This window comes from Perognathus longimembris, chromosome 18 (genome assembly GCF_023159225.1).
Source record: "Perognathus longimembris pacificus isolate PPM17 chromosome 18, ASM2315922v1, whole genome shotgun sequence".
NCBI lineage: Eukaryota > Metazoa > Chordata > Mammalia > Rodentia > Heteromyidae > Perognathus > Perognathus longimembris.
This window is the reverse complement of record NC_063178.1, coordinates 1,555,045-1,581,233: the sequence shown is the minus strand read 5'-3', so window position 1 is coordinate 1,581,233 and position 26,189 is coordinate 1,555,045. Positions and strand designations below refer to the sequence as shown.

The following is a 26,189-nucleotide window of genomic DNA, read 5'->3' as shown; positions in this document are numbered from 1 at the left end:
TTCAGATAAACTGCAGGGTTTCTTTGGGCAGTGGACTCATAAGCCCTCCATTCCTAATTTTAGGGGCTCAGGTTTGTGGATGTTGTTGAAGAACTATAAACTGCCACATGGGCTCAGAGGTGTCGAGCCCTGAGCTCCGAGTTGGCTCTGCTTCTTACCCCGCAACCGTCGGCCACTTGAGTGACTGGAGAAGAAACAGTGGATTTTTTCCCCCCTTTTGGATCTTTTGGGTCTTAGTCTTCCCTGTTTCTTGAGTCCGTCAGGGGTTGTGTGCGTGACACGATTCAGGCCACTCACGGTGTAACTTCCACCCTGAGCTGGTCCGGGGCCACGCCCCTGGCCTGGCCACACCTGGCCTTACACACTGGAGTCCGGCAGTGACTCAGACTCCGTGTCACAGTTATCACATAGGGGTGCAAGCAGGAAGACTGCTGTTCTACTAATCATTGTCCCTGGAGAGGTTTTACAGGTGCATTTTCATTTCATATGATGTTTTGCTCTTGTTTTTAGATACATGTTATAAAGCCAGTCTTACCAAAGCTAAACAATCTGTTTGACTATGCAGTGTCAGAGGAGAATGGTAATGATGATTTTCTTTTTGCTTTAAAAAGAATAACATGGCTTCCCCCCACCCCCGCCCCCAGCTTTTATAACTAACCCTGTTAAACTATGGAGAGTGTGGAGGACGGGAGGGATCGTCTGTCCTGTGGGGCTTGGGGGGGGGGGGGTGCAGCCGCAGTCGCAGCCGCTTCCCGCCTGCCTGAGTCTCGCCTGGCAGGACGGCGGCTCCGCTCCCTTCCCGCAGCCCTCACGAGGCCTGGGATGGAGGGGAGGGGTGTGATTCTTTGTGGATAGGAGTTTGGAGCATCTCCAGGAGGGGGGCAGCGCGCAGCGTGGACTCCCCCCCTCCCCCGCGTGGGTCCAGAGCGGCCAGCCCTGTTGCCGGGGTGTGCGGCGGCCTCTCCTGCCCCCTCCACGGCAGCTTCTCTCACAGGCTGTGCTTCTCACCGTAGCTCGCGGACATCAGGATCCAGTCTCATCCTCTTTCCAGCCTTCCTGTGGCCTTTCCTGGGCGGATAGGTGTATTGTAGCCAGGGGGGTGGCGCACGCCTGTGGTCCTGGGTGCTCAGGAACACAGCCAGGCTAGAGCTTCCTGAATCAGGTTCCGCCGTTGAGCTTGGGTCCGTGAAACAGCGGGCGGCGGCGGCGGTGTGCTGTCTCCCTGGGAGCCACGGACGAGCCGAGGGCCCATTCCGGCCCCTGGGGAGCTGAGCTCTCCCGCAGATTGCGGAAGCTTCTTTCTGGTGCCCTGCGGTTTGCACAGGCTCAGTGTGTCTGGTCCCCCGGGGCTACGGTGGATGGAGTCCCACTGTGACCTCACGCGTGTGCCTGCGGTGAAAAGCACTGCTCTGGTGGGCGCATGGTGCTTGCAGCTCATGCACACGTAATCAGATAGCCGTGTTTGATTCTGAAAATGTCACCGTCGCTTGAGTTGGGCAAGTGTGTTGGTGTACACTACAAATAACAGACCAATTTGCTCTTCATGTTGGGACTTTAAAATTCTGAACCTTTTTTTTTCTAATAGGGTTAAAGTGTATTTCTTTTTTTTTTGGCCAGTCCTGGGCCTTGGACTCAGGGCCTGAGCACTGTCCCTGGCTTCTTCCCGCTCAAGGCTAGCACTCTGCCGCTTGAGCCACAGCGCCACTTCTGGCCGTTTTCTATAAATGTGGTGCTGGGCAATTGAACCCAGGGCCTCATGAATACAAGGCAAGCTCTCTCGCCACTAGGCCGTATCCCCAGCCCCTAAAGTGTATTTCTTAAGTGTATCTCCTAAGTTACACATCCCACGTTTCACGCTCAGCAGTGGGCTCTCCTGGTAGCTGTAGTGTCCGGTGTACGCTGAGCACTGGGGACGGAGCTGTAGGACCAGCAGCGGTGTTCTCATTTGACTTTGGGCCATGTAGCTTACAGGTCCTCTCGAGGGTGCAGGGAGGGACAGAGGGCGAGCCTGGCGAGGGCAGGCAGGGAGGCCTGGGCTCCGGCCGGGGCAGCGCTGTGTGCGGGGGGGGGGGGGGGGGGAGTGGAGCTGCGGGGCGGGCCCGGGGCTGGCTGCCTCCTAGGCTTGGTCTAGCAGAGGAGTGGCAGCTTCAGCTTTCCGCAGGAAAGGAAGGCTGGAGGCGGTGCGCACCTGTAGCCCCGGCCCCGGGGCGGCCGAGGGGGGGGGACCGTGGTCATGGCCGGCCCGACTGGACAGCAAAACCCTGCCTTTGAAAAGAAAGAGAGAAGAGAACTGGGCTGGGATGTCGTGAAGGAGAGGGTTGCTGAAGGGTCCTGTGGAGGGGGTGGGGCTAGCTCAGAGGTACAGCCCTTGCCTAGCACGCAAGAGGCCCTGGGTTCTAACTCCAGCACCACAAAAATGCGAACATAGCTTACAAATACCAGTGGCATGCCACTGGAGAACCCAGCACTCAAGGCCGAGGCTGGAGGGTGCAGAATTCAGGTCCAGCCGAGACCCTGTCTCAAAAAAGAAAACAAAACAGCCGAGAACAGACAGGAACTCCCCCATCTATCTCAAGTTCCCGTCTGCATGCCTGGAGTAATGCTTTACATCGTGTTATTTGCAGGCCTAAATCGAGCTACATAAATAGGGACTTAGGGGTGCTGATGTTGGTTACTCAGTCAGCACCCACAGACGTGGTGGAAAGCAGACGCACCTTCCTAGGGCTCCGGTGACGTCACCGTGTCGGCCTCCACTTGTTTATGGAATCAGCATGCGCACATAGAAAGCAGGGCCTGAAATTCAGCCTCAGATGTCTTCCTTCCGCAGGCTGTTGGCTTTTCCACCCCTCCTGGCACGTGTGTATTTATAAAAGAATGTTTGAGAGTGAAAACAAAGCTCTGACCAAAGAAGGCGTTACCCATTTTCTGGAGCTGTATGAAACGAAGCCACTTCCATTTTCTCCAGAGCTTTTCGAGGTAATGGCCGCCCGCTCCCCTTCCTTGCTCCCTGTCCCGGGTAAAGACGCTGACGGGGTCACGGGCCATCTTCAGGCCCTCGGAATCCCCTGGACTTGCCTACCCGAGGTTTCCTGTTTGGATCGAGCTGTCTTTTTGTAGATAGGCTGCAGGATAGCGGGCTGGTCTCCGCCCTGGCCTCCCGGACCCCGCGCTTGGGTGCCGAGTTCGCAGTTCCCCAGGGGTGCTGCCCTGCAGCTCGGGCTGGCCGGCCGGTGCCGGCGGGGGGCGGGGGGGGGGGGGGACGCCGTCATTCAGCCTGTCGGGGAGAGGGCTCGAGTCCCCCGGCCCCAGCCCGTACACCCCTGTCGTCTCCGAGCTCAGCCCCACCTGTCAAAACCAGGAGAGATCTGGAGGCCTGCGGCTTATCACAGTCCCGCAGGGTCACGTCCCGCCTTGCACCCGAGGGAACCACATCGGTTTTTCTACTTGTCTTCTGCAAACAGTTTGTAGTGTTTGACACGTTTGGAGTGTCAACATCTCTTGTCCTTCTGACACTTCACATCAGCTTGCTTTAAAGAAAAAGTTATTGTCAAGATGACGTAGAGAGGGGTTACAGTTCCGTACTTAAGGTACATTTCCTGTCATGTTTGTTACCCCCTTCTTCGTTTTCTCCCTCCTTCCTCCCAGCCCCCCACCCCAAGCCTTCATTATTTTTTTTTAACCTTCCCAATGATGGACATTGTCATTCTAGTCTAGAGTGCGTATGAACTCTTAACCATTAGCAGTAAAACAATTTCTTACAGGTCGGGTCACAATCCGCTTGCTTTTTAAAATGAGTATCTTAGGAATGTTTTTAGGATCTGGTTTTCCCCTTTTTTCTTGTAGGTGTAAGTTCTTCAGTGGTCTCTTTAAGGTCCTTTTTTTTTTTTTTTTTCCTATTACTACCTGTATTTCCCAGCATGTATTGATTCCTTTTTCCCCCTGACCACATGTAATCGTAGTGTGCCCTGGTTGTTGTGTTAGCCTTCAGTAAGAGACCCCGACCCACACTCGTGACCCGCTTTGCTGGTCCCCTCTCTGGTCTCCGGGTAGGGGGAGCCACAGGTGAGCGGGGCACCCCCACAATCGTGGTTAGAACTTAGCACCACTTACATCTCCTCCTCTCTCTTTTTCTAGTTTATTATTGGCCCACTGATGGACGCGCTTTCAGAGAGTTCTCTGTATGGCAGGTAAGCAGGCACTGTTGTATAGCGGCAATTTGATTCTGTGTGTCTGATTGTACGTTAGATGTGTGAACAGGGTCACGTGGTTTCATGCAGTTAGTGTGTGATCTGTGTCATGCAGTTAGCGTGTGATCTGTGTCATCTAGTAGGACGTCAGCTTTAAAAAAAACCCAGTGCCTTTTTCTTGACTTCTGTTATTTATATCACATTTTCCTCTTTCTGTTTTCTTGTTTCCTTTGTACCTTGAGCCTCTCTACTCTTGGGTTTTAGAAACTGTACTTTATGCAGCCTACATCGCTCTGTTCTGTTTTCTACCTCTGTGGAGATTGTAGTGACTTTGCCTGACTACCTTTTGGGCCTTTCTCCTCTTTTTTTTTTTTTTTTTTTTTTGGACAGGGCCTCTCTAGTTCAGGATGGCCCTGAACTTGTGGTCTTCCTGCTTTAGTATCCTGAGTGTTGGGATTATAAGCATGTACATCTGTTACTACACTAGCTCTCAATTTAACTTTTTATTTGGGCCTAGCCTCACACTTACAGAAAAGTCTTGGGATAATATAAAGAATTATTTCCTTTCTATATTCACCACATGTTGATGCTCTTTTTCGGTTTTGCCTGCTGGCTAGACATATCCATACCTACTTTGTTGTTTGCATATCTATCCACCCATCCATCCCGTCATTCATATTAAGAACCATGTGTTCACACCAGTTTATCTAATTTCTGCCCAGTGCTTCCTGTCTTTCCTCTTTCCCTAATTCATAACGTATTTGCTTATCCCACTTTCCCCTGTGGGAAAGGTTAGCGGTGAGGAGTGGCCCATTCTAGAATTACCTGACTCTCAAATTATCTCTCTGAATCTCTCTTGCTTTTAAAAGCTGTCTTCCTAATACTGATCCACAGAATGTAGGAGCTTTAAGTCTTCTGTTCGGCATGCCTCTAAATAGGAACCCCCTCCCCCCAACAATTCCCTTAAAAACATTTCATGTTGTATGCCAGATTACATTACTATTAACTTATAACGTCTGTTTAACACATTTCAAGAGAACATGGTGGTGCTTGCGCTGCCGGTGCTTTCCAGTTCCCTAAGTGTTCACTGGCGAGTCCCGCAGAGAGACCGTGGTGAGAGCGGCTCAGTGCTCCGGAGGGCCGATGGGCGCCGCGCCTCGCTCTCCCGACCTGACCCGACCTCTGACCCGGCCCCTGACCCGACCCCTGACCCGGCCCCCACCCGGCCCTGCCCTGGCCGCGGCTGTAGAAGCCCGTGGTGTCAGCGAGTCACCGTCGTACAGGGAACGCGTTGCTAGTGCACCTGTGCTACGGTGCGATTCCTGTGATCGTAGACTTCAGAATCCAAAGTCACTGAATTCCGCGTTAGAAATAACAAATAGCACGTGCCGTGCAAAATGCCTTTAGTTTATCATGCTCGTGTGTGTGTGTGGGGGGCAGGCCCCAGGCCTCCCGTCAGCCTCCAGCAGTCGGGGGACTCCCCCACGAGCAGGCATCCTGGTCTCGTGGGGGGAAGCCGGGCGCGAGACCCTGGACTGGCTTCAGCCGGCCCTCTGCAGACAGGCTCAAGTAACGCTTTCTCTCCCTCTCTGCCTGTAGGTCCCCAGGCCAGCCGCTAGGAAGTGGTTCTCCACTGGGATTAAAGTTGCAGATGTTTTTAGTCACTTACGTTTCTCTTCTTCCTGAAGACGTGAAGAGTATGTGTCGGTCACAGGTTTTTATGTTTTTATTTCTCTTCATGAGTTAGCCTCTCTTGGCGTGTGTTCTGAGCTCCGTCGTGAGGGAGGTGGTCGGTGGTCACCGGAGCGGCTGGCTCAGAAGGTCCTGGGGGTGGAGGGCTGTGCTCGGCGGGCTCTTCCCTCCGTCTCCTGCCCGGTCCAGGCATCGGCACCGTAGCTGGGTGCACGCAGGAGGCAGCCATGGGGAGGCAGGCCGGCTGGCAGGAAGGGAGGAAGGAGGGGTGCTGCTTTGACCCCAGATGTCGTCAGCCCCTTCCTCAGGGCAGGCCCTGATTCCTCCTTGAAGGTCATCCGGCCAGCGGAGAGCAGACCCCCGCCCTCGTGGTTTTGTGGGCTGAATGGCCGAAGGGCTTAGGTGTGTTTTCTACGTCTCTTTTCTCTCCTGCCTTTGTAACTGATAACATGACCTTGAGCACAAAATTTGTTTTATTTTTTTGTGAGTACTGGGATTTGAACTCAGAGCCTTGAACTTGTTTGACTGGCTTGTGTGGCTGGCACTCTGGCGCTTGAACCACGTCTCTAGCCTGGTTTTTTACTGGTTATTTTGCAGATGGAGTCTTGTGGACTTTTCTTCCTGGGTTGGCTTTGAACTCTGATCCTGTGGGTCTGGGCCTCTTGTATTTCAGGTGTGAACCACCAGTGCCTAGCATAATTCTTTTTTGATTTTTAAACATCTAATCTACAAATAGGGTGGCAAGGTGAACACTGGCAATATCTATTCAAAAACCAGGGGAAAATTGGAAGCTTTTGTTTGTTTTTAACGCGCTATTGGGAAGGTAGTTGAACGGTTCGGCCTGTTTGGGCTCTGAGCCTCCGGGGTCCAGCGAGATGGGGTGCCGTGGGCCGTGCTGGCCATGCTGGCAAGCCCCTCGTGAGTTGCAGACTCAGGTGACGTGGTGAGGGTCGGCCAGGAGGGGGTGGCCGCACCCCCGGAAGCCGCCCGTTGTAGCTGGGCACAGAGCGTGCTTGGTGAGTGTGTTGGTGTAAAGGGGAACGTGGCCATTCCTGAAACGCCCGTGTACAGTCCTTCCTGCCTTTGCTCAGTCACACATTTCCAGAGCATGTGTGTGGCGTGTGGACTTAACGCTGCCTACTGTGAGAGGAATGCATCATCTTTTAGGAGCTTCTGGAATTCCTCATAAGCCTTGCCACGGCGCTGATCTCCAGTAGGAAATGTGGCCCACAGGCTCCTGTGCGTATTCTGGAAAGGGCAAGAGCCCTCCCGCGGGAAGGCCTGCCGCTTAGTGGAGCGGCCCGCCTGCTGTGCGCAGGGACCGGTCCTCTCTACAGCGCTCCGGTCCCGTCTCCCGGCCAGTGCAGCTGCTTGTTACCCAGTGCAGGGACGGGTCCTCTCTACAGCGCTTCCGGCCCCGTCTCCCGGCCAGTGCAGCTGCTTGTTACCCAGTGCAGGGACGGGTCCTCTCTACAGCGCTTCCGGCCCCGTCTCCCGGCCAGTGCAGCTGCTTGTTACCCAGTGCAGGGACGGGTCCTCTGCACAGCGCTTCCGGCCCCGTCTCCCGGCCAGCGCAGCTGCTTGTTACCCAGTGCAGGGACGGGTCCTCTCTACAGCGCTCCGGTCCCGTCTCCCGGCCAGTGCAGCTGCTTGTTACCCAGTGCCTGCAGCGCACGCCACACTCTGTGCTATGTATGTATACATGTGATTTCATAGATAACACGGATCTTTTCAAACAATGGCCTTCTTAGAGTTTTTCCCCGACATCTTGCACAAGTCGCCCTTGCAGACGGTTCACCTCGGTGGTGCTCAGTCTGTGCACAGAGTCTCATGGCATCGCGTCATTACCCCAGAGAGGCCTTGCCCCAGAGCCATCGCTCATCCCCTTCTCCCCCCGCCCGAGTACCCACGTTTCCCTCAGCTCCCGTTCATTCGTGGAGTGCAGCCCCGGTGCTCACGCAGGTCTTGCTTCCTTCCCTTGGCACAGGGTTCAGGGTCTGTCTGTGTTGTAGGATGGCTCAGTAGTTCCCTTTTCGTGGCTGAATACTGCTCCACGGGGTAGGTCCTCCACAGTGCGCATCCGTCCACGGTTGGCAGGCTTTGTGTTCTTCCCACCTTGGGCCTGGGGGGAAAGTGGTGCTGTGAATATTCATGGAAAGCTGTGCAGGAGCTCACCTCCCCTCTCTCCCGGGCGCAGGCCTAACGGGTCACGTGGTGCTCCTCAGCCGGGGTTTCCGGGCATCTTTCCGGAAGCGCCTTGGCTGTGCTCACATGTAAGGCTTCCTCTTCCAGGGAGCTTCCTCCTCAAGTTTCTCCAGAGGATGACAGACAGACACTGGTGTGCGGTGCCCATTCTGTTTCTGTCGAAGGCTTTGGCGAGCGTGCCGAGACGGAGGGCCCTGGGCACCGAAGGGCTCCTGGCCCTCAGGTACCTCTCCCGCGCTCGTGGCTGGCCAGTGCCATGGCTCTGCATGCGGGTATTTGGTTTGTCCTTCTTTCATCTACACTGAGTGAATTCAGTTAGTGTCATCTTATACGAGAAAAAAAGTAAAGTAATTCTATCGTTGAAATTACCTTGTTTATGAATGACTAATTCCTATGCACCCATGTTCCTATGCTGCTGGATTTTTGACTTCCTTAAAGTCTGTACATTTTAGTATAAAAAAAATGTAAACTTACTTTAAAAATGTCTTCATCGGTGGTCTAATTTTCAAAAGAGTTTTGCTTTACATTAAACTTTGAAGTGCTGAGATCTGAGGATGGCAGTTCAAAGCCAGCCTGGGTAGAAAAGTCCATGAGACTCTCACCTCCAACTGACCACCAGAAAACCGGAAGCAGTGCTGTGGCTCAAGTGGTAGAGTGCGAGCCTTGAGCAAAAGAGCTCAAGGACAGTGTCCTCTTGAGTTCAAGCCCCAGTGACCGACAGCAACTTGAAATTCAACGGGGCCATGTGGAAATCAATGGCTGTGAAGTTCCGATGGGGTTGTCGGGAGTTGCAGTGACAGGACTGCCCTGGGAGTGGGCCACATTCTCTTTTGCCGCAGGGATGTTATGCAGTGTACCATGATCACGCATCAGACTCTGCTGAGAGGAGCTGCGCAGTGCTATCTTCTGCAGACCGCTATGCATTTGCTGGATGTGGTAAGGATATATTTGGTGCTCCCCTTTCTGAGTCCCTCTTATTGGGTGTTGCGGAGGATAGCTACTTTCAGTTTTTTTCTGTGTATGTGGTGCTGAGGAATGGAACCCAGGGCTTCGTGCTGCCAGGCAAGCACTCCACCACTAAGCCACACTACCAGCCATGCTCATTTGTTGTTGTTGTTTTTGGCCAGTCCTGGGCCTTGGACTCAGGGCCTGAGCGCTGTCCCTGGCTTCTTTTTGCTCAAGGCTAGCACTCTGGCACTTGAGCCACAGCGCCACTTCTGGCTGTTTTCTATATATGTGGTGCTAAGGAATCGAACCCAGGGCTTCATGTATGTATACAAGGCAAGCTCGCTGCCACTAGGCCACATTCCCAGCCCTGCTCATTTGTTTTTAATTAATCTTTTTCTCTGCCAGTCTTAGGCTTAAACTCTGGGCATGGGTACTGTCCCAGAGCTTCTTTTTCGCTCAAGACTAGCATTCTACTCCATTTCTGGCTTTCTTGGTAATATATTGAAGACAAGAGTCTTAGAGACATTACTGCCAAGGCTTGCTTAGAACTGTGATCCTCAGATCTCAGCCCTGGAGTAATTACATATGTGTTCATTTTAAAAGTGGACTCACCCTATCTTTTTAAAATGTAGTTTTCTTTGGATTTAACTAGTGATATTCTGCTTTGACCAGTTCAATTGTGTACTTCCACAGTGAGGTGATTTTATTAACTTTTTTGGTTTTTTTTTTTTTTTTTTAGACAAGGCCTGGCTGGGTTAGTCAGGCTGGCCTGAGCTCACTGTCTTCCTGCCTCAGCCTCCCAAGAGTTGAGGGTTCAATTGAAAACGCTGAATTCTCTTCCAGGAGCAAGTGTCACTCTCTGAAGTCTCGACTTTTCTCGCAACTCTGAGGCAAGAGGAGTCTTTGGGACGAGGAACCACACTGTGGGCAGAGGTGAGCGGGAAAACAAATCCCTAAGCAATTTATAAGAGCCATGTTCTGATTGAGTTTTACTGTTGCTGTAAGGCATGGTTCCTTTGTGATCTGCTGAAGGCTATCTTTCTGTTTCCCTTTTTTTTGGTGGTATTTGAATTCAGGGCCTTGCAGTTGCTGGGCAGGCACTCTACCATGGGAGCCACCCCTGCAGAACATTTTCAGCCTTGTGTATCTGCTTTGAGATGCCTTAACTGAGGCTACTCACAGGCCGGAGGGAGGAACGGCCTAGAGGCTGGCCTGCAAAGCGGGGGACAGGCCAGCCAGCAGGCTCTGTTCTGGGTGAGTTATGGCAGGAAGAGTGACCACATTAGTCTCAAACACAGTGAGACAGATCTGTTTGTCTTTTCTGCCAGTTATCTGAGACAGCTGCTCAGGTTGACATTCCACTAAGTAAGTCTCTGCCTTTAAAAAAATTAGCATTTATGGATTGTACAAAGTAAGTTTGGTTGTAACATTTGCATGCACGCACCTGGCGGGTCCTGTAATCAGATCCAGCCTCCCTGTGACTCTGTCTTAGCTCTTTATGTTACCGTCCTGGCCTCTTTTTCTCTCCTTCCCCTCCTCAAGGGGGCCGAAGCATGCGGTACTAGTCCCATAGTGTGATGATCTCCAGTTCTATCCAGTTTCCTGCAAAGACATCCTCTAAGTCTTAATCCTTTGTGTGTTAACACAACATTTCTCTAGAACGCTATGAAAAATATGCATTTTATATTAGGAAAGTAAAACAAGTAACAATCCATTTATTATTGTCGAGCTTCATCCACAGTTCAGATGGAAAGAAAAACGTGTATACACATATAAGGGGACAGTGGTAAGATAGTGGCAGAATGTTCAGTGGCTTAAATTCAGTCTCTTGTGGAAGGAATTAGATTGGCTTGGGGAACTTAGAGATCCTTTGTTGAGTTAGGTTCTGAAAATGAAGTCCCGTAACTGTTTCTCTTCCAGCTCTGTGAGTGGTTACATGCTAACGAGCAATGCTTTCGGCCGTCCCCAGCAGGCTGTGCGGAACCCCAGGAGACCTCTGTAAATGCCTTCGTGAGGAACCTTGTTCACGAGTATGTCAAGTCACCGGGGTGGGAGGGTAAGTAAGAACCAGAACGCGTCAGAGAGCTGGGCACTGGTGTGGGATTTGGGGGTCAGGCGCTGAGCTCAGAGGTGCTTTTAGTCAAGTCAGGCAGCTTTGCCAGCTCTGAGATTTGAAATGCTGAACTGTACTACACGCCTTACGGGGCTGAGCTACGAGCTCCCCAGCGTGAGAACTAGACACAGGTCTGTTGATTCTTTTTTCTTCTCTTGGGGTCTGATTCAAGGTCTCAAGGTCTCAAGCTTGACAGCCAGGCCCTCGACCCCTGGAGCCCTGCCCTCGGTGCTTTTGTTGCACTTTGTTTTCAAATTGGGTCTGCAGCTTGTGTGAGGAGGTCTTGGACCAGAGACCTCCTGTCTTTGTCTCCTAAGTAGCTGGGGTCACAGGCAGGAAGCATCGTCACGCTAATAGATCGTCATGATCCGTTATCATATTAATATCTTGATGTGTTCTACAGCTGAGAGGTCCTGAGCTAGGTATGTAGGTGTGTTTGAAGTGGTGTGGAAGTATGTGGAAGGGAATTGGCTCATCTTTGCTTTCAGGAGCTGATTATGTATGAGCTTATCATGAAAAATAATTTTAGAGAAAAAAATCTTGGAAGGATAAGTTTGCTTTTCTTCCCCTCTGTCTCTCCTCTTTTCTTCTCTCCTCTTCCCTTTCATTTTACGCGGTTCTGGGGACTAGGACCCAGAGCCTCATGCACGCCAGGCCCTGGTACTTATGTGTGTGTACATGCGTCCTTCCATCTCCTGGCATTGGTGATCTCTCCCGCCAGGACCTTAGGAAGCATTTTATTAACATGCAAATCCTACCTTGTTCTTCAAGCCGAGGAAAGCTGCTGCGTGCCTGACTGGTCAGAAGCCCGGCTGACAGCCCTGATGGTCCTACTGGCTGTTGATGTGGAGGGAAGGAAGACGCCCTTCAGGTAATGACTCCTGTCGGGGAAGAGGAAGGCTAGTCGTGCTTATTACAAAGTGTACTCAGATTTGCCAACGGTGGGTGGGTAGTTCAATCACCAAACTATTAAAGACAGAATTAGAGTCCTGGCGATAGACAGAATGTCTTAAGTTAACACATAAATAAGCATGGGGCATATTAGCCCTTTCGGAACAGTAAGTTAAATGTTAATTAGAGAAGGATAGAGTAGTCCTTGGTTTTGTTTCAGTGTTAGAAGGATGGATAAGATCCTGACACAAGCGAAGATGACATTTTCATGACCTTAACTCCCTGGTGAGGTTAAATGCACACATCCAAGATCTAACTCCTTTATAAGATTCAGACAAACACTGCCTGGATCTACACCTTTGTAAAATAGACGATTCAAAACTAGCAATAAAGATAGAGCGGCCTCATTTACGTTTCCAGAACGTAAGCAGACCAATTGTTAGCAGACATTATTGCAGTGAGCCGCTTCAGTAGGTGAATCACAGTTCATTTGACTCACATCACATCTCGTTATCTAGGGTTTTGTGGTGTTGGTGTGTGTGCTCTCGCACATCCTAGTTCTGTGTGTGGCTTGTGTTTGTCTGGCTCTTGGGCGCTGTGGAGCCGGCCTTGGTGGTTCCCGCGCGAGGGCCTGGCTTGGCTTCCCCAGGGCGAGGGCTGGGCGTGGTGGGCTTGCCGAGCTTTCTTCTCGCGCACAGCCCCATGGTGCTGGGTGTTTTGGATGTCCTGAGACCACGCCGTGCCATGGAATAACGAACGCCCTGGTGCTTTCCTAGCGAGACGCAGAGGACGCGGAACGTGTTGCGGATCTTCTTGGACCCCCTGCTGGATGTCCTGGGGAAGCTGGGCACCAACGCCTACGTGCCCTTGCTGCGGGCGGACAGATGCCTCCAGCTGCTGCTGGAGCTGCTGCGCGCGAGCCCCGCCAGAGCCCCCGCCGCCCAGGACGGTGAGGACGCCGTGCTGCCGTGGGGTCCTGCGGGTGCGTGCCGGGCGAGGCTGGTGTTCAGCGGGAGGAGCTCCTGAACGCACGCGCTCCCCTAGCCCAGGGCGCGGGCATTGCCGGTTGTGCGGGTGGCGCAGCAGAGCCGCCTTGTGTTGGTTGAAATGGTGTCATATGGGGTGACCAGAGGGCGCGCGGAGGTGACGTCATGGTGTCACATTGGGTGACCAGAGGGCGCGCGGAGGTGATGTCATGGCGCTCGTGTTGGTTGAAATGCTGTCGTATGGGGTGACCAGAGGGCGCGCGAAGGTGACGTCATGGCGCGTGTGTTGGTTGAGATGGTGTCGCATTGGGTGACCAGAGGGCACGCGGAGGTGACGTCATGGCGCTCGTGTTGGTTGAAATGGTGTCGTTTGGGGTGACCAGAGGGCGCGCGGAGGTGACGTCATGGCGCTCGTGTTGGTTGAGATGGTGTCGTATGGGGTGACCAGAGGGCGCGCGGAGGTGACGTCATGGCGCTCGTGTTGGTTGAAATGGTGTCACATTGGGTGACGAGAGGGCGCGCGGAGGTGACGTCATGGCGCTCGTGTTGGTTGAAATGGTGTCACATTGGGTGACCAGAGGGCGCGCGGAGGTGACGTCATGGCGCTCGTGTTGGTTGAAATGGTGTCACATTGGGTGACGAGAGGGCGCGCGGAGGTGACGTCATGGCGCTCGTGTTGGTTGAGATGGTGTCACATTGGGTGACCAGAGGGCGCGCGGAGGTGACGTCATGGCGCTCGTGTTGGTTGAGATGGTGTCGTATGGGGTGACCAGAGGGCGCGCGGAGGTGATGTCATGGCGCTCGTGTTGGTTGAAATGCTGTCGTATGGGGTGACCAGAGGGCGCGCGAAGGTGACGTCATGGCGCGTGTGTTGGTTGAGATGGTGTCGCATTGGGTGACCAGAGGGCGCGCGGAGGTGACGTCATGGCGCTCGTGTTGGTTGAGATGGTGTCGTATGGGGTGACCAGAGGGCGCGCGGAGGTGACGTCATGGTGTCACATTGGGTGACCAGAGGGCGCGCGGAGGTGACGTCATGGCGCTCGTGTTGGTTGAGATGGTGTCGTATGGGGTGACCAGAGGGCGCGCGGAGGTGACGTCATGGCGCTCGTGTTGGTTGAGATGGTGTCGTATGGGGTGACCAGAGGGCGCGCGGAGGTGACGTCATGGCGCTCGTGTTGGTTGAAATGGTGTCACATTGGGTGACCAGAGGGCGCGCGGAGGTGACGTCATGGCGCTCGTGTTGGTTGAAATGGTGTCACATTGGGTGACGAGAGGGCGCGCGGAGGTGACGTCATGGCGCTCGTGTTGGTTGAGATGGTGTCACATTGGGTGACCAGAGGGCGCGCGGAGGTGACGTCATGGCGCTCGTGTTGGTTGAGATGGTGTCGTATGGGGTGACCAGAGGGCGCGCGGAGGTGATGTCATGGCGCTCGTGTTGGTTGAAATGCTGTCGTATGGGGTGACCAGAGGGCACGCGAAGGTGACGTCATGGCGCGTGTGTTGGTTGAGATGGTGTCGCATTGGGTGACCAGAGGGCGCGCGGAGGTGACGTCATGGCGCTCGTGTTGGTTGAGATGGTGTCGTATGGGGTGACCAGAGGGCGCGCGGAGGTGACGTCATGGCGCTCGTGTTGGTTGAGATGGTGTCGTATGGGGTGACCAGAGGGCGCGCGGAGGTGACGTCATGGTGTCACATTGGGTGACCAGAGGGCGCGCGGAGGTGACGTCATGGCGCTCGTGTTGGTTGAGATGGTGTCGTATGGGGTGACCAGAGGGCGCGCGGAGGTGACGTCATGGCGCTCGTGTTGGTTGAGATGGTGTCGTATGGGGTGACCAGAGGGCGCGTGGAGGTGACGTCATGGCGCTCCTGTTGGTTGAAACGGTGTCACATGGGGTGACCAGAGGGCGCACGGAGGTGACGTCATGGCGCGTGTGTTGGTTGGGATGGTGTCGTATGGGGTGACCAGAGGGCGCGCGGAGGTGACGTCATGGTGTCACATTGGGTGACCAGAGGGCGCGCGGAGGTGACGTCATGGCGCTGAGCTCCCAATGTGCCTGCTCCTGCCCGCTGCCCTCATGCTCCTCCACTTGTCTCTTTCACCTCTGGGCCTTCCAGCCAAGGCTGTTTATCCGTATGGTTGCTATTCTTTGATGAAGGACTGTTTTGTTTGGTTCGTCTTGCTTTGTTTTGCTCCTGGGGCTGGAGCTCAGGGCCTGGGCTCTGTCCCTGAGGTTTTTACTCAAGGCCGGCACCCTCCTCCATGAGCCACAGCGCCACTTCAGCTTTTTGGTGGTTAACTGGTACGAGGCTCATAGACTTTCCTGCCCAGGCTTGCTTCCAACTCCCATCCTGAGACCTCAGCCTCCTTTGTAGCCAGGGTTAGAGGTGTGAGCCCCCAGCCCCCAGCAATCTGGTCTTTAGCACCTGCCTTATTGAAGTGTGGTTGCCATGTTGAAGAGCTGCACGTGGTGGACCTGTGCGGCTTGATGGGGTTAAGGGAAAGTCTGCACCCACCGAGCCACCACCTCGGTCAGGACCTCGGGCCCCCCACCCCCTCACGCTCCCCCCTGACCATTCGTGCGTGTCACCAAGGCGCCTCGCGTTTTAGCCGCCCGGCAGCCAGTTGGCTGGCTCTGCAGGCCTGGCTCGCTGCACCGCAGTCCCCAGGAACCCCGGCCCCCTCTGCCCTCCACTCCACCGGCCTTGTGGCTGCTCAGGGCCTGCTCCTCGGGTGGACTCTCACTGGCTTAGTCTACTGCTGTCCGCACTTCTTCAGTCATGGGCGGGGATCCATTGCAGAGACTGAAGGCGCTGTAAGGCTTCGGGCCTTCGCGTTAAGCCTCCAAGCGTCTCTAGTTGACGTTTGTGTATATTCTAAACAAGGGCCAGGTTCTTGCCTCTGCATGGAGATAACCCAGATTCCCAGCACGCAGTGGACTCCTTCCTCGTGCGTAGTCTTGGCACTGTTGTGGAAGGTCAGTTGACTGCAGGCAGGGGTGTAACAGTCTGTTGTTTAGCTTTCTGCGTTTACGGAAATGGTCTGTTACTGTAGGAAATGTTCTCTTTTCTGAGACCCATCCGTGGTAACTGTCCTGTCATGAAGTCTTGCCAGTCAGCATGTAGCTGTGTGCTGTCCGTCAGCGAGCACAAGGCTGTCCCAGTCAGTCAGCGAGTGCGCATGTGGCCGTCCAGTCTGTCCGTCAGGGAGCGTGCAGCCGTCCAGTCTGTCCGTCAGGGAGCGCGCAGCCGTCCAGTCTGTCTGTCAGGGAGCGCGCAGTCTGTCAGTCGCTTCCTGCACATGGCCGCACGTGCCTTCTGCCAGCTTCGTCTTTGTAGCCAGTGGGAAGGGGAGCCGTCCCGAGCTGGACCCTGGGTGTTTTTAGCCATGGTCTCCCCGCATCTAGAGATGATCATTGCGTTCCTGGAATGCATTTTCCCTAAGCGATTTTTGCCTGGTACCCAACACAGATGTCCAGACTTGCAGAGCCCTTTCTTCTGGTGTGTCAGTGACCCGCTTTCTCCCCCCAGATGAGGTGCCTGCCCTTCTCGAGAACTTCATCTTGTCCACCACGGAGAGCGTGGCCCCGTTCATTCTCAGGAGACTCACCGTGGACGAGCTGCGGGGCGTAAGTGGCTTCCAAAAGGAGTATAATGTGCTGATGGCTTTAAAATCACCGCCGCCTTGCTAACTGCGGCCTGGGGCAGTGACGGGGCTCTTCCGCGCCCCAGTTTCCCTGTCCGCAAAGCGGAGATGTGCGTCTGTCCATTCCCCAGGATCGGGAGGTTTCAGGGGGCAGGATGCGTTGGATGCGATCCTCGTGAGTGTCTCCGGGCTCTGGTCGGCAGGCCTGGGACAGGTGTTCTTCCGGCTCCACCGTGATGGGGGGGGGGATCGCTAGGTGAACCGATACATTGCTCTGGGCCCCTGAACTAGTGATGGGCGCAGCCACCTGGACTGCTGCGTCACGGCCCCCGGGACGGTTCCGTCCCTCTCCTCCTCCTGCTAGCTTGGGGTGTTGGCAGATTGTGTGACCCTCCCCCCCCCCCCGCCCCCTGTCCCCTCCATACTTAGCTTTCTTGTTTGGAGAGTGGGCCGCCGAATGCCGTAATGGGCGGGGATGGCGCGCAGGCCCTGGGAGTCTGAATCAGGGCCGCGGGGCTCTGCACGCGCGGCCTCCTCAGGAGGGAGGGAGGCACCGTGACGGCGCCGAGGGCGGCCGTGGGAGCCGTGGGAGCCGTGGAGCGCAGGGACGCGCGTCCTCGGCCTGCTCTCCTCCGGGGGCGGGTCTGGGTGTTCCTTTGGCCTCTCACGTGCTAGGGCAGGGGCTCTACCACTTGAGCCACAACACCAGCCCTTTTTTTTTCGCCTTGATTATTTTTCAGGTAGGGCTTTGCCTTCTTGCTCAGGGCCAGCCTCAGCGTGCGAACCTCGCGCCCGCGGCTCCGGTGGCTGGGGTTGCCGCCGCGCTCCCGGGCCGGGCCCGCGCGGGCTGACGGTGTCTGTGCTTGCCAGCTTGCAGATCTGGATCGCTGCCGGCTCCACCTGCGGGTGCTCACTCAGCTCGCCAGCCTCCACACGAAGGCGGGGTGGAGAAGGGGGAACCCCGTTTGCAGAATCATCCCTCCTCTGAGGAACGCGTGCGTGCGGCACCTGCAGGAGACGGGCGACGGACAGGTAGTCCTCGCGTGGCTCTGTCGTGGGCATGTGGAGCGCGTTTCGTTCTGTTGCTGCCCTGGGCGCCCTGGAGTACGCGCACCGAGGCGCCTTGCTCAGACCCCCGAGCGCGCGCCCTGGGGCGCAGAAGGTGGAGCTCGCCTCACGGTCCCTAGACACAGGCAGACCGCCCCGAGGCTTCTGCCCACACGGCCCACGGCGTCGCGCGCCGAGTCCCAGCGCAGCGTGCCCACACGTGGTGGGGGAGCCCCTGCTAGGACTCGCACCCAGCTCTTCAGGCCTTACCTCCATTCCAGCCTCTGACGCGGAGCACGCCTCCACTCCCGGCTGGAATGAATGCGAAGAGGCTGCTCTGTGCTGGGGGGGTGGCTCCGTGCGGGGGTGCTCCGTGCGGGGGTCTCCGTGCGGGGGGGGGGGCTCCGTGCTGGGGGGGCTCCGTGCGGGGGGGCTCCGTGTGGGGGGGCCTCCGTGCGGGGGGGCGGGCTCCGTGTGTGGGGGGGTGCTCCGTGCTGGGGCTGCTCTGTGCGGGGGTGCTCCATGCGGGGGGGCTCCGTGCGGGGGGGGGGCTCCGTGCCGGAGGGGGGGCTCTGTGCGGGGGCGCTCCGTGCGGGGGTCTCCATGCGGGGGGGCTCCGTGCGGGGGGGGGGCTCCGTGCCGGAGGGGGGGGCTCTGTGCGGGGGCGCTCCGTGCGGGGGTCTCCATGCGGGGGGGCTCCGTGCGGGGGGGCCTCCGTGCGGGAGGGCGGGCTCCGTGTGTGGGGGGGTGCTCCGTGCGGGGGGGCTCCGTGCGGGGGGGGGGCTCCGTGCGGGGGGGGGGCTCCGTGCGGGGGGGCTCTGTGCTGGAAAGGGTTTCTCTGCCCTCACAGGAGCCCACCCTCGCTCGTCAGATCCAGAGAGCCGTCAGCATGGCCGCCCTGGCCGCCGTGTGGGAGGCCGCTGACCAGCAGCCTGCGCTCCGGCCGGAGGCCCTGGAGGCCGGGCCGGTGGACAGCTTCCTTTCTGCTCTTCCGCTCAACCGGACGCTGGAAAAGCCCCGCGCCGAGGCGCGGAGCTGCGCGCGCCCCCCGGGAAGCGGCGGGTGAGTGAGGGGCCTCGCTCAAAGGCCGCAGGCCCCGTGGGTCTTTGGGTTCTGCCGTGGCCTCTGGGAGGGTTCTGTGGCGTGGGAAGGTGCTAGCAGCCTCTTGCCCGAGGCCTGCGCCTCGTTTGCGCGGCTCACCCGAGGTAGAGAACGCTCCCACTGTCGGGGGAGCTGGAAAGCACGTTAATATGGGGAGCTGGAACGAGGCTCTTGCGTCTGGAGGCAGGACGCCCCCAAAGCGGGGGCCAGCGGGGAGTCACGGGGGCAGCGGGCACGGTGAACAGAAGCGGCATCGACCCGCGCTTGCGGGTCCTCAGCCATCAGCCAGTCTCACCGGAGTAAGAACCCACCCCCGGCCTGGCCCGGCCCGGCCCGCCTCTCCCCCGGCCCGCCTCTCCCCCGGCCCCGCCTCTCCCCCGGCCCCGCCTCTCCCCCGGCCCCGCCTCTCCCCCGGCCCCGCCTCTCCCCCGGCCCCGCCTCTCCCCCGGCCCCGCCTCTCCCCCGGCCCCGCCTCTCCCCCGGCCCCGCCTCTCCCCCGGCCCCGCCTCTCCCCCGGCCCGCCTCTCCCCCGGCCCCGCCTCTCCCCCGGCCCCGCCTCTCCCCCGGCCCCGCCTCTCCCCCGGCCCCGCCTCTCCCCGGCCCCGCCTCTCCCCCGGCCCCGCCTCTCCCCCGGCCCCGCCTCTCCCCCGGCCCCGCCTCTCCCCCGGCCCCGCCTCTCCCCCGGCCCCGCCTCTCCCCCGGCCCCGCCTCTCCCCCGGCCCCGCCTCTCCCCCGGCCCCGCCCAGCCCCGTCTGCAGGCCCGAAGCCGCGTGGGTTTCGCTGAGGCCGAGCACGCACGTCTGAGCCCCGCTCTCTCCTTGGTGTGCTGCGTAGGAAGGAAGTGGAGACAAAGGTGGGGAGGCGTGGCGTAGATTGTTCACCTTTCATTCCAGCTGCCGTGAGGAGTTACCGTCCTCGTCCCGAGGATGGGGGAGAATCGTCGCCCAGTTCATCCACGACCAGTGGGTCTGCCTGTCCTTCCTGCTGAAGACCCACCAGGCCCTCATCCCTGCGTCCATCGGGCCCCTGCGGGCCGCGCTGGACGCCCTGGCCGTCCTCCCTGCCGGCCAGGTCTCACCTGTGTTCCACTGCCTGAAGATGCTGGTCCCTGGGGTGAGCATTGATCCCCCGGGGTGAGCGCCGGTCCCCGGGGTGAGCGCCGGTCCCCGGGGTGAGCGCCGGTCCCCGGGGTGAGCGCTGGTCCCCGGGCCGAGCGCCGAGCTGCCGCCGCGCCCCCGGCAGCTTGGGGAAGGGGCAGGCCCTGCCCGGCCTGGCCCGGAAACAGCGCCTCCCGCTCTCTGTCCAGCTCCTGGCCTCCTCTGAGCCGCTCTGCAGCGAGTCCTTCGACGTGGCGTGGAGAGTGACGTCTTCCTCGAGCACCACTCAGCTGACGTTCTGGCCTAATTTGAAAGCCTTTGTTCAGTTTGTTTTTGATGACAAAGTTCTTGCTGCTGCCGCCAAAATCAAGGGCCAGGCTTACCTGAAAATAAAGGAGGTGAGCGTTCTTCCTCGCGGCTCGCAGCTGCGCGACTATGCTCACGAGGAAGAAGGGGGTGCTGGTGCGGAGCTGCCGCCTGGGCTATCCAGTCACCCGTTTGGCTCCAGGAGGAAGAATGAGGCGGTCACCCCCCTTCCCCCCTCCCCCCCCCCCATACTCGCCCACCTGCGCGCTGGGCTCGGTTCACGCGGCGTCTGAGACGGTGAGCTGGTTGGCAGCGCTGTGCGAGCCTGGGCTTCCTCCTGCACGGCGGCGGCGCACGGGGCGGGGCGCCTGTGCTCCGCTGCCCGACAGCAGTGTCCCCAGAGACCGCAGACACCCCTTGCCTTCGCCCGCGCGGCGGGGCTTCGTAGTTTTTCAACATGGAAGGTGGCGTCCCGCTTCCTGGAGGTCAGCCCCCGCGTCCGCAGAGGCAAACAAAGTCGCGCGTGGGAAGCGTTTTGTAGTGAAATGCAGACGCGTGTGGACTGGATGCAGACTTTCCCGTCCTCGTTCCCTGAACGGCGGTGACGGCGCCCGGAGCGCTGGGCGGCAGGTCCCCTGGGCTGTGGGCGCGTGGAGGGATCACGCACCGACGGTGCCACTTCCCTCTCTCAGCTCCGCCCGGCGCCACTCACCTCCGGGTCCCGCGGGGCCTCTGGGGCCTCACTGCCCCCGGGACCTGGAGCCTGGCCCTGGCGGCCTTAGGCAAAGGAGGCACTGGGGAAGACGGAGAAAACCGAGCTGGAACACAGCATTCATTTTTTTAAATGAGTTTACTGTCAAAGTAGCATACAGAGGGGTTACAGTTTCATACGTAAGGCAGTGAGCACATTGTTTATCCAACTGGTAACCTCCTCCCTCGTGTTTCTCCCACCTTCCCTCCTTCCCCAGTGCCCTCCCCTCCCCTCCCCCTGAGTTGGTTTACAGCATATTGTCTTGTCAGTATTGTTGTTGTATTGGTTCTCTTTCTCCTTTTGTCTCTCCATTTTGATGTTCCCCTTCCCTGGTTCAGATAAACATACATACAATACCCAGGGCACCCAAATCAGTTGCAGTGGCCTTCGGGGGTAGAACCATGGGCAAGAAAGACGAAAGGAAAAGGCATAATTTCACATGGTACATCAAGAATATCAACAACAAAGGTTTTCGAAAGCTTGGAGTTCATTTCGCTTAGCATCATCTTATGTGTTCATATATACATAGCTATTCAGCTGTTGTGATCTTCTGCTAGGACTATCCTACATATGTACTAATTATTACCCATGAAGGAAACCATAGAGTCTGTTTCTTTGGGTCTGGCTCACTTCACTTAGTATGGTTTTTTTTCCAAGTCTTTCCATTTCCTTACAAATGGGGCAATGCCATTCTTTCTGATAGAATTCTCTTATGTGTATGTACCACATTTTCCTGATCCATTCATCTACTGGGGGACATCTGGGTTAGATCCATATTTTAGTAATGGCAAACTGTGCTGTGATGAACATAGTTGTGCTGGTGGCTTTAGTGTGGTCTTGCTTGTAATCCTTTGGGTAAATTCCCAAAAGTGGGGTTGCTGGGTCATAGGGGAGCTCTATGCTTAACCTTTTGAGGAACCTCCACACTGCTTTCCAAAGTGATTGAACAAATTTACACTCCCACCAACAGTGTAGTGGGGTTCCCTTTTGGCCACATCCCTGCCAGCATCTGTTATTACTAGTTTTCTTTTTTTGGCCAGTCGTGGGCCTTGGACTCAGGGCCTGAGCACTGTCCCTGGCTTCTTCCCGCTCAAGGCTAGCACTCTGCCACTTGAGCCACAGCGCCGCTTCTGGCCGTTTTCTGTATATGTGGTGCTGGGGAATCGAACCTAGGGCCTCGTGTATCCGAGGCAGGCACTCTTGCCACTAGGCTATATCCCCAGCCCCTACTAGTTTTCTTGATAATGGCCATTCTTATTGGGGTGAGGTGGAATCTCAGTGTTGTTTTGATTTGCATTTCTTTTATGGCCAGAGATGTTGAAGACTTCTTCATGTGCTTCTTGGCCGTTCTCATTTCCTCTTCAGAGAAGTCTCTCTTTAAGTCCTTAGCTCACTTGTTAAGGGAGCAGTTATTTCTTAGAGGATTTGTTTGGAGGAACTTAATTTTTGAGTTGTAAGTACATTTTAGATATAAGGCCCTTGTCTGTTGTATGGCCAGTGAAGATCTCCCAGTCTAAGTGCTTTCTATTTATCTTGTAACACAGCATTTCTTGTTTTCAGTCTTCTGCCTTGGCACTTGCATAGCTTGGAAAGTTCTGGGTGAATATCACTATACATATGTCAGTAACATTGTATTTAATGTTACGATTAAGAGATTTAAAAAGCCCGTGCTCTGATAATTGATCATCTTGCGAAGTTGAGCTAACAGTAATGAGTTTCACATTTTCAGACAGCTCACAGTCACGTTGAAACTGTCATTTGAAGCCCCTTGAACTGTTTTTAGCAGCACAGATTTTTTTTTCTTAAACTGCACTGGCGAAAGGATGACGTGATCCCTGTACTCATTCTAGATCATGCACAGCATCATTGAGATGTCGGCTCTGAGGACCGGGGTCTTCAACGTGCTGATAGCTCACTGCTGCCGCACGTGGGCGCTGGCCGCCCGTGCGTCCCGCGGGGACCCGTGGGTGGCCACGAGCTACTGCGAGCTGCTCCTGGAGGCCTGCCTGTTCGGACCTGTGTTCCGCCGTGATCAGAGGTGAGATGCGGGTACTACAGTTCTCTCCCTTGGGTAGGGCCGTGTCTTCGCTTTGTGAAGGGAAGAAAACATTAGTTTACTTAACGTTGGGATAGTCGTTTTCTTTCCAAACATTTTTTTTCAATGTGTGTGTGTATATATATATATATATATATATATTTATATATATATATACACACACATACATACATACATACTTTTTTTTATGGAAAGATTGATTCAGGATGTCCAGACATTCATAGAAAGCCTGGGGCCTGACTGTGCAGCCAATGTCGTCATGGAAAGGTAAGCGGTCCGCTTGCCCTGTGTCTCGGCACAGAGCTGACATTGCGCGGCACATACTCTGTGTTTGTCGGGTGTAAGCAGTGTTCACTGGTGACTTCTTCAACTGTAAGAAAACGAACAAACCTTCGAAAGCATCTGAAATTATACGCCTCGATAATGCCTTTCCTTCACCTCTCTCACTACTGTACTAAAACTGAATAAACTTCAAAAAGAATGGAGGCAGCTGTGTTCTGTGTACACACCTGGAATCCCGAATACTTGGATCTCAGTTCAAGGCTGGCCCAAGCAGAAGCACGAAACCTCACCTAAGAAAACAGACTGAAAATGCAAAAGGGCATGGTTCCAGAGCACTTTGTCAGCCGAAGCTGAGGCCCAGAGTAAACCTCGTGTGACAACGCAGTGTCGTGCAAAGTCCCCGCAGGCCCGGCGGCTCCCTGGGGGCGGGGCTCAGCCGGAGCGAGCCCTGTGTTCTCCAGGCCCTCTGCCTGCAGCCGAGTGTACAGACGGCATTGACCCTGACCGGTTGACCGAGTCAGGTGGCGTGCGTGAAGATGGCTGTTCTGGTTGCAGGCAGGCCCTGAGGTGTTTGGTGTTTTGTTTTTTCCCCCCTGCCTGTCCCAGGGCTTGAACTCAGCTCCAGGGCCCTGTCCCTAAGCTTTTTCGCTCAAGTTTGGCACTCTACCACTTGAGCCACATCTCTACTTCAGACTTTTTGGTGGTTAATTGGATATAAGAGTCTCATGGTCCTTTCTGTCCGGGCTGGCTTTGAACCACGATTCTCAGATCGCATCCTCCTGAGTACCTAGGATTACAGGTGTGAGTCACCAGCACCTGGCAGTTTTTGTTTTTCAGATCCCTTTACTGAAGTGTGGTTGGCGTGTAAGGAGCTGTCTCCAGTCACTGAGTTTGGTGACAGGCAGGATAACTATTTTTTTGGAGCTTATCTAATAACCTTTTGCTCAAATTTTATTTTTTCATCCCTTTCAAAAATGGTGTGTGTGTGTGTGTGTGTAAGTGTGCATGGGCTCGTGTGTGTATTTACAAAGAAGATAGAATCAATGTTTTGGGTTTAGAGTTTAGGACATTGTATTACGATTACTATGTATACCTGTCACAAAAGCATTTCTTATTCTGAGAATGTTAAATCTCTGTCATTCATTTAATGTAAGCATAATTTTCATTGTTAATTATGGGTGGTTTTTTTTGGCTGTTGCAATAAAAGTGACAATTATTTTTTACTGTTATTATAAAATGCACAGGGGGCTTACAGTTACATAAGTCAGGTAAAGAGTGCATTTCTTTTTGGGCAGTGTCACCCCTTCCTTTGAACAGTGACATTTTGTAGTGGCTGCCTGCCAGAGACTTCAGTTTCTAGTGGACAGGTGTTTGTTGCTAGATGAGACCATTCCTCCTCTGCATTGCCGCAGTTGCAATGGCGATTCGCCTTGGCGGGGGAGAAGCGGGGTGTGGAGCCGGAGCTCCTGGGGCGGCGTTGGGAGGGGCCGTGGAGCTCGGAGCTGCTCTGTCAGCCCCTGGCAAGCACGGCTCTGCCTGTCCTCTCCCAGGGCCCCCTGCTGGAGCTGGGGTCGCTCCTGTTCGGGGCCCAGAGGCCTGGGCACATCAGATTCTGCTGTTGTGGGCTCCTTGTCTGCTGCTGCCCACTTCCAGAATTCCCATGAAGTGTGGTCTGCCCCGTGGTCGACAGCGTGTGTGCGTGTGCACGCGTGTGTGCGTGTGTGTAGTAGTCAATGTATTCTTTTCTTTTTACAATACACTAACAGCTTATAATTTTGTATTTTCAGTACCAGAAGAGAAGACTGTTACGTGAGAATTTGTGCTGTCAAATTCTTGTGCTTATTGGATGAGTCCGACGTTTCCCAGAGGTCGTTCATGGAGGAGCTTGCGATCAGGTTACTGGATAAAGTAAGTATCCTTTGTTTTACTTTGATTGCGTTTGCTGTTCGCGAGTCGTCGTGCAGAGCTTGCTCTCCGGGTGGCTGGAGCCTGTGAGGAGGAGCCATGCGTTTGCGGGTGTGTCCTCAGTGTGTCTTGATGGTCACTGTCTGCAGTGTCAGGTCCTCCCCGCTTCACGTGACAAGTTCCCGGGTGGACTTCCAACCCCAGCCACAGTCAGCCGGGGGTCGGGAGCGGCCGCGTGAGGAGCGGCCCGCTGCGCTCTGCGTCTGGGCACGGTCCTCCTCAGGCCTGGCCTCCTGCTGTGCCACGCTCCGGCACGCCCGTGGGTCACGCCCGTGGGTCACGGCGCGTGTGCACTGCCGCGTAAGGGCACAGGGCAAAGGGCGCGTGCGCAAGCATTTACGAGGGAGCCTGGTGCCGTCTGCAGGGTGAGGCCGCGCGTCCCGGGAAGGACGGGAGGGATGGACAGGCCTCGAGGCTGCGCTGGGGCGCACCGTGGACACGGGGCGGCCCCCATGCTTCTCCTTTCTGAAGCTGTGCTAGGTAAAACCCCGGGGGGAGGGGGGCTGGGTGTGGCTCCGTGGTAGAGGCAAGGCTGGAAGAGGCCAGGAAGCCCCAGGTTCAAGGCCCAGCACACCAGCAGCACAGGACCCTAGTGAGCGCGTCTGGGCTCCTGAGGCCTGCACACGGCAGCTGGGCCTGGGAGCCTTAGAGAGGAGCAAGACGGGAGAGCCAGAGCCAGGGCGAGGACAGCGGGCTGGGGGAGCACGGCGTCCGGAGCGAGCTCGGGGGAGCACGGCCCTGGGAGTGCGACGGTGACGATGTGGAGCGTCAGCCCTGGGCCGTGCCGCCCGGAACGCCCGAGTCCGGCGTGCAAGGAAGGAAAGGCCCGGTGGCCATGTGGCGGGCGGTGGAGCACTCAGTCGCCTGGCGTGCACGACGCCCCGGGCTCCAGTCCCCAGCAGCACAGACGCAGGCAGAG

At 56.1% G+C, this 26,189-nt stretch overlaps 1 protein-coding gene across 1 annotated transcript in view; it reads left to right on the top strand.

The window, feature by feature from the left end:
- The window catches only part of Tarbp1 (TAR (HIV-1) RNA binding protein 1), a 35,932-nt gene that overhangs the window by 1,715 nt on the left and 8,028 nt on the right, over positions 1-26,189 (top strand). Inside the window, 18 exon segments of the mRNA XM_048367997.1 lie at positions 511-580; positions 2,828-2,976; positions 4,135-4,187; positions 5,787-5,884; positions 8,172-8,307; positions 8,924-9,020; positions 9,876-9,965; positions 10,953-11,088; positions 11,917-12,016; positions 12,813-12,985; positions 16,551-16,648; positions 17,536-17,697; positions 18,563-18,774; positions 19,707-19,926; positions 20,120-20,308; positions 22,818-23,005; positions 23,219-23,290; positions 25,093-25,213. Of these exon segments, the coding sequence (XP_048223954.1) occupies positions 511-580; positions 2,828-2,976; positions 4,135-4,187; positions 5,787-5,884; positions 8,172-8,307; positions 8,924-9,020; positions 9,876-9,965; positions 10,953-11,088; positions 11,917-12,016; positions 12,813-12,985; positions 16,551-16,648; positions 17,536-17,697; positions 18,563-18,774; positions 19,707-19,926; positions 20,120-20,308; positions 22,818-23,005; positions 23,219-23,290; positions 25,093-25,213 (2,364 nt within the window).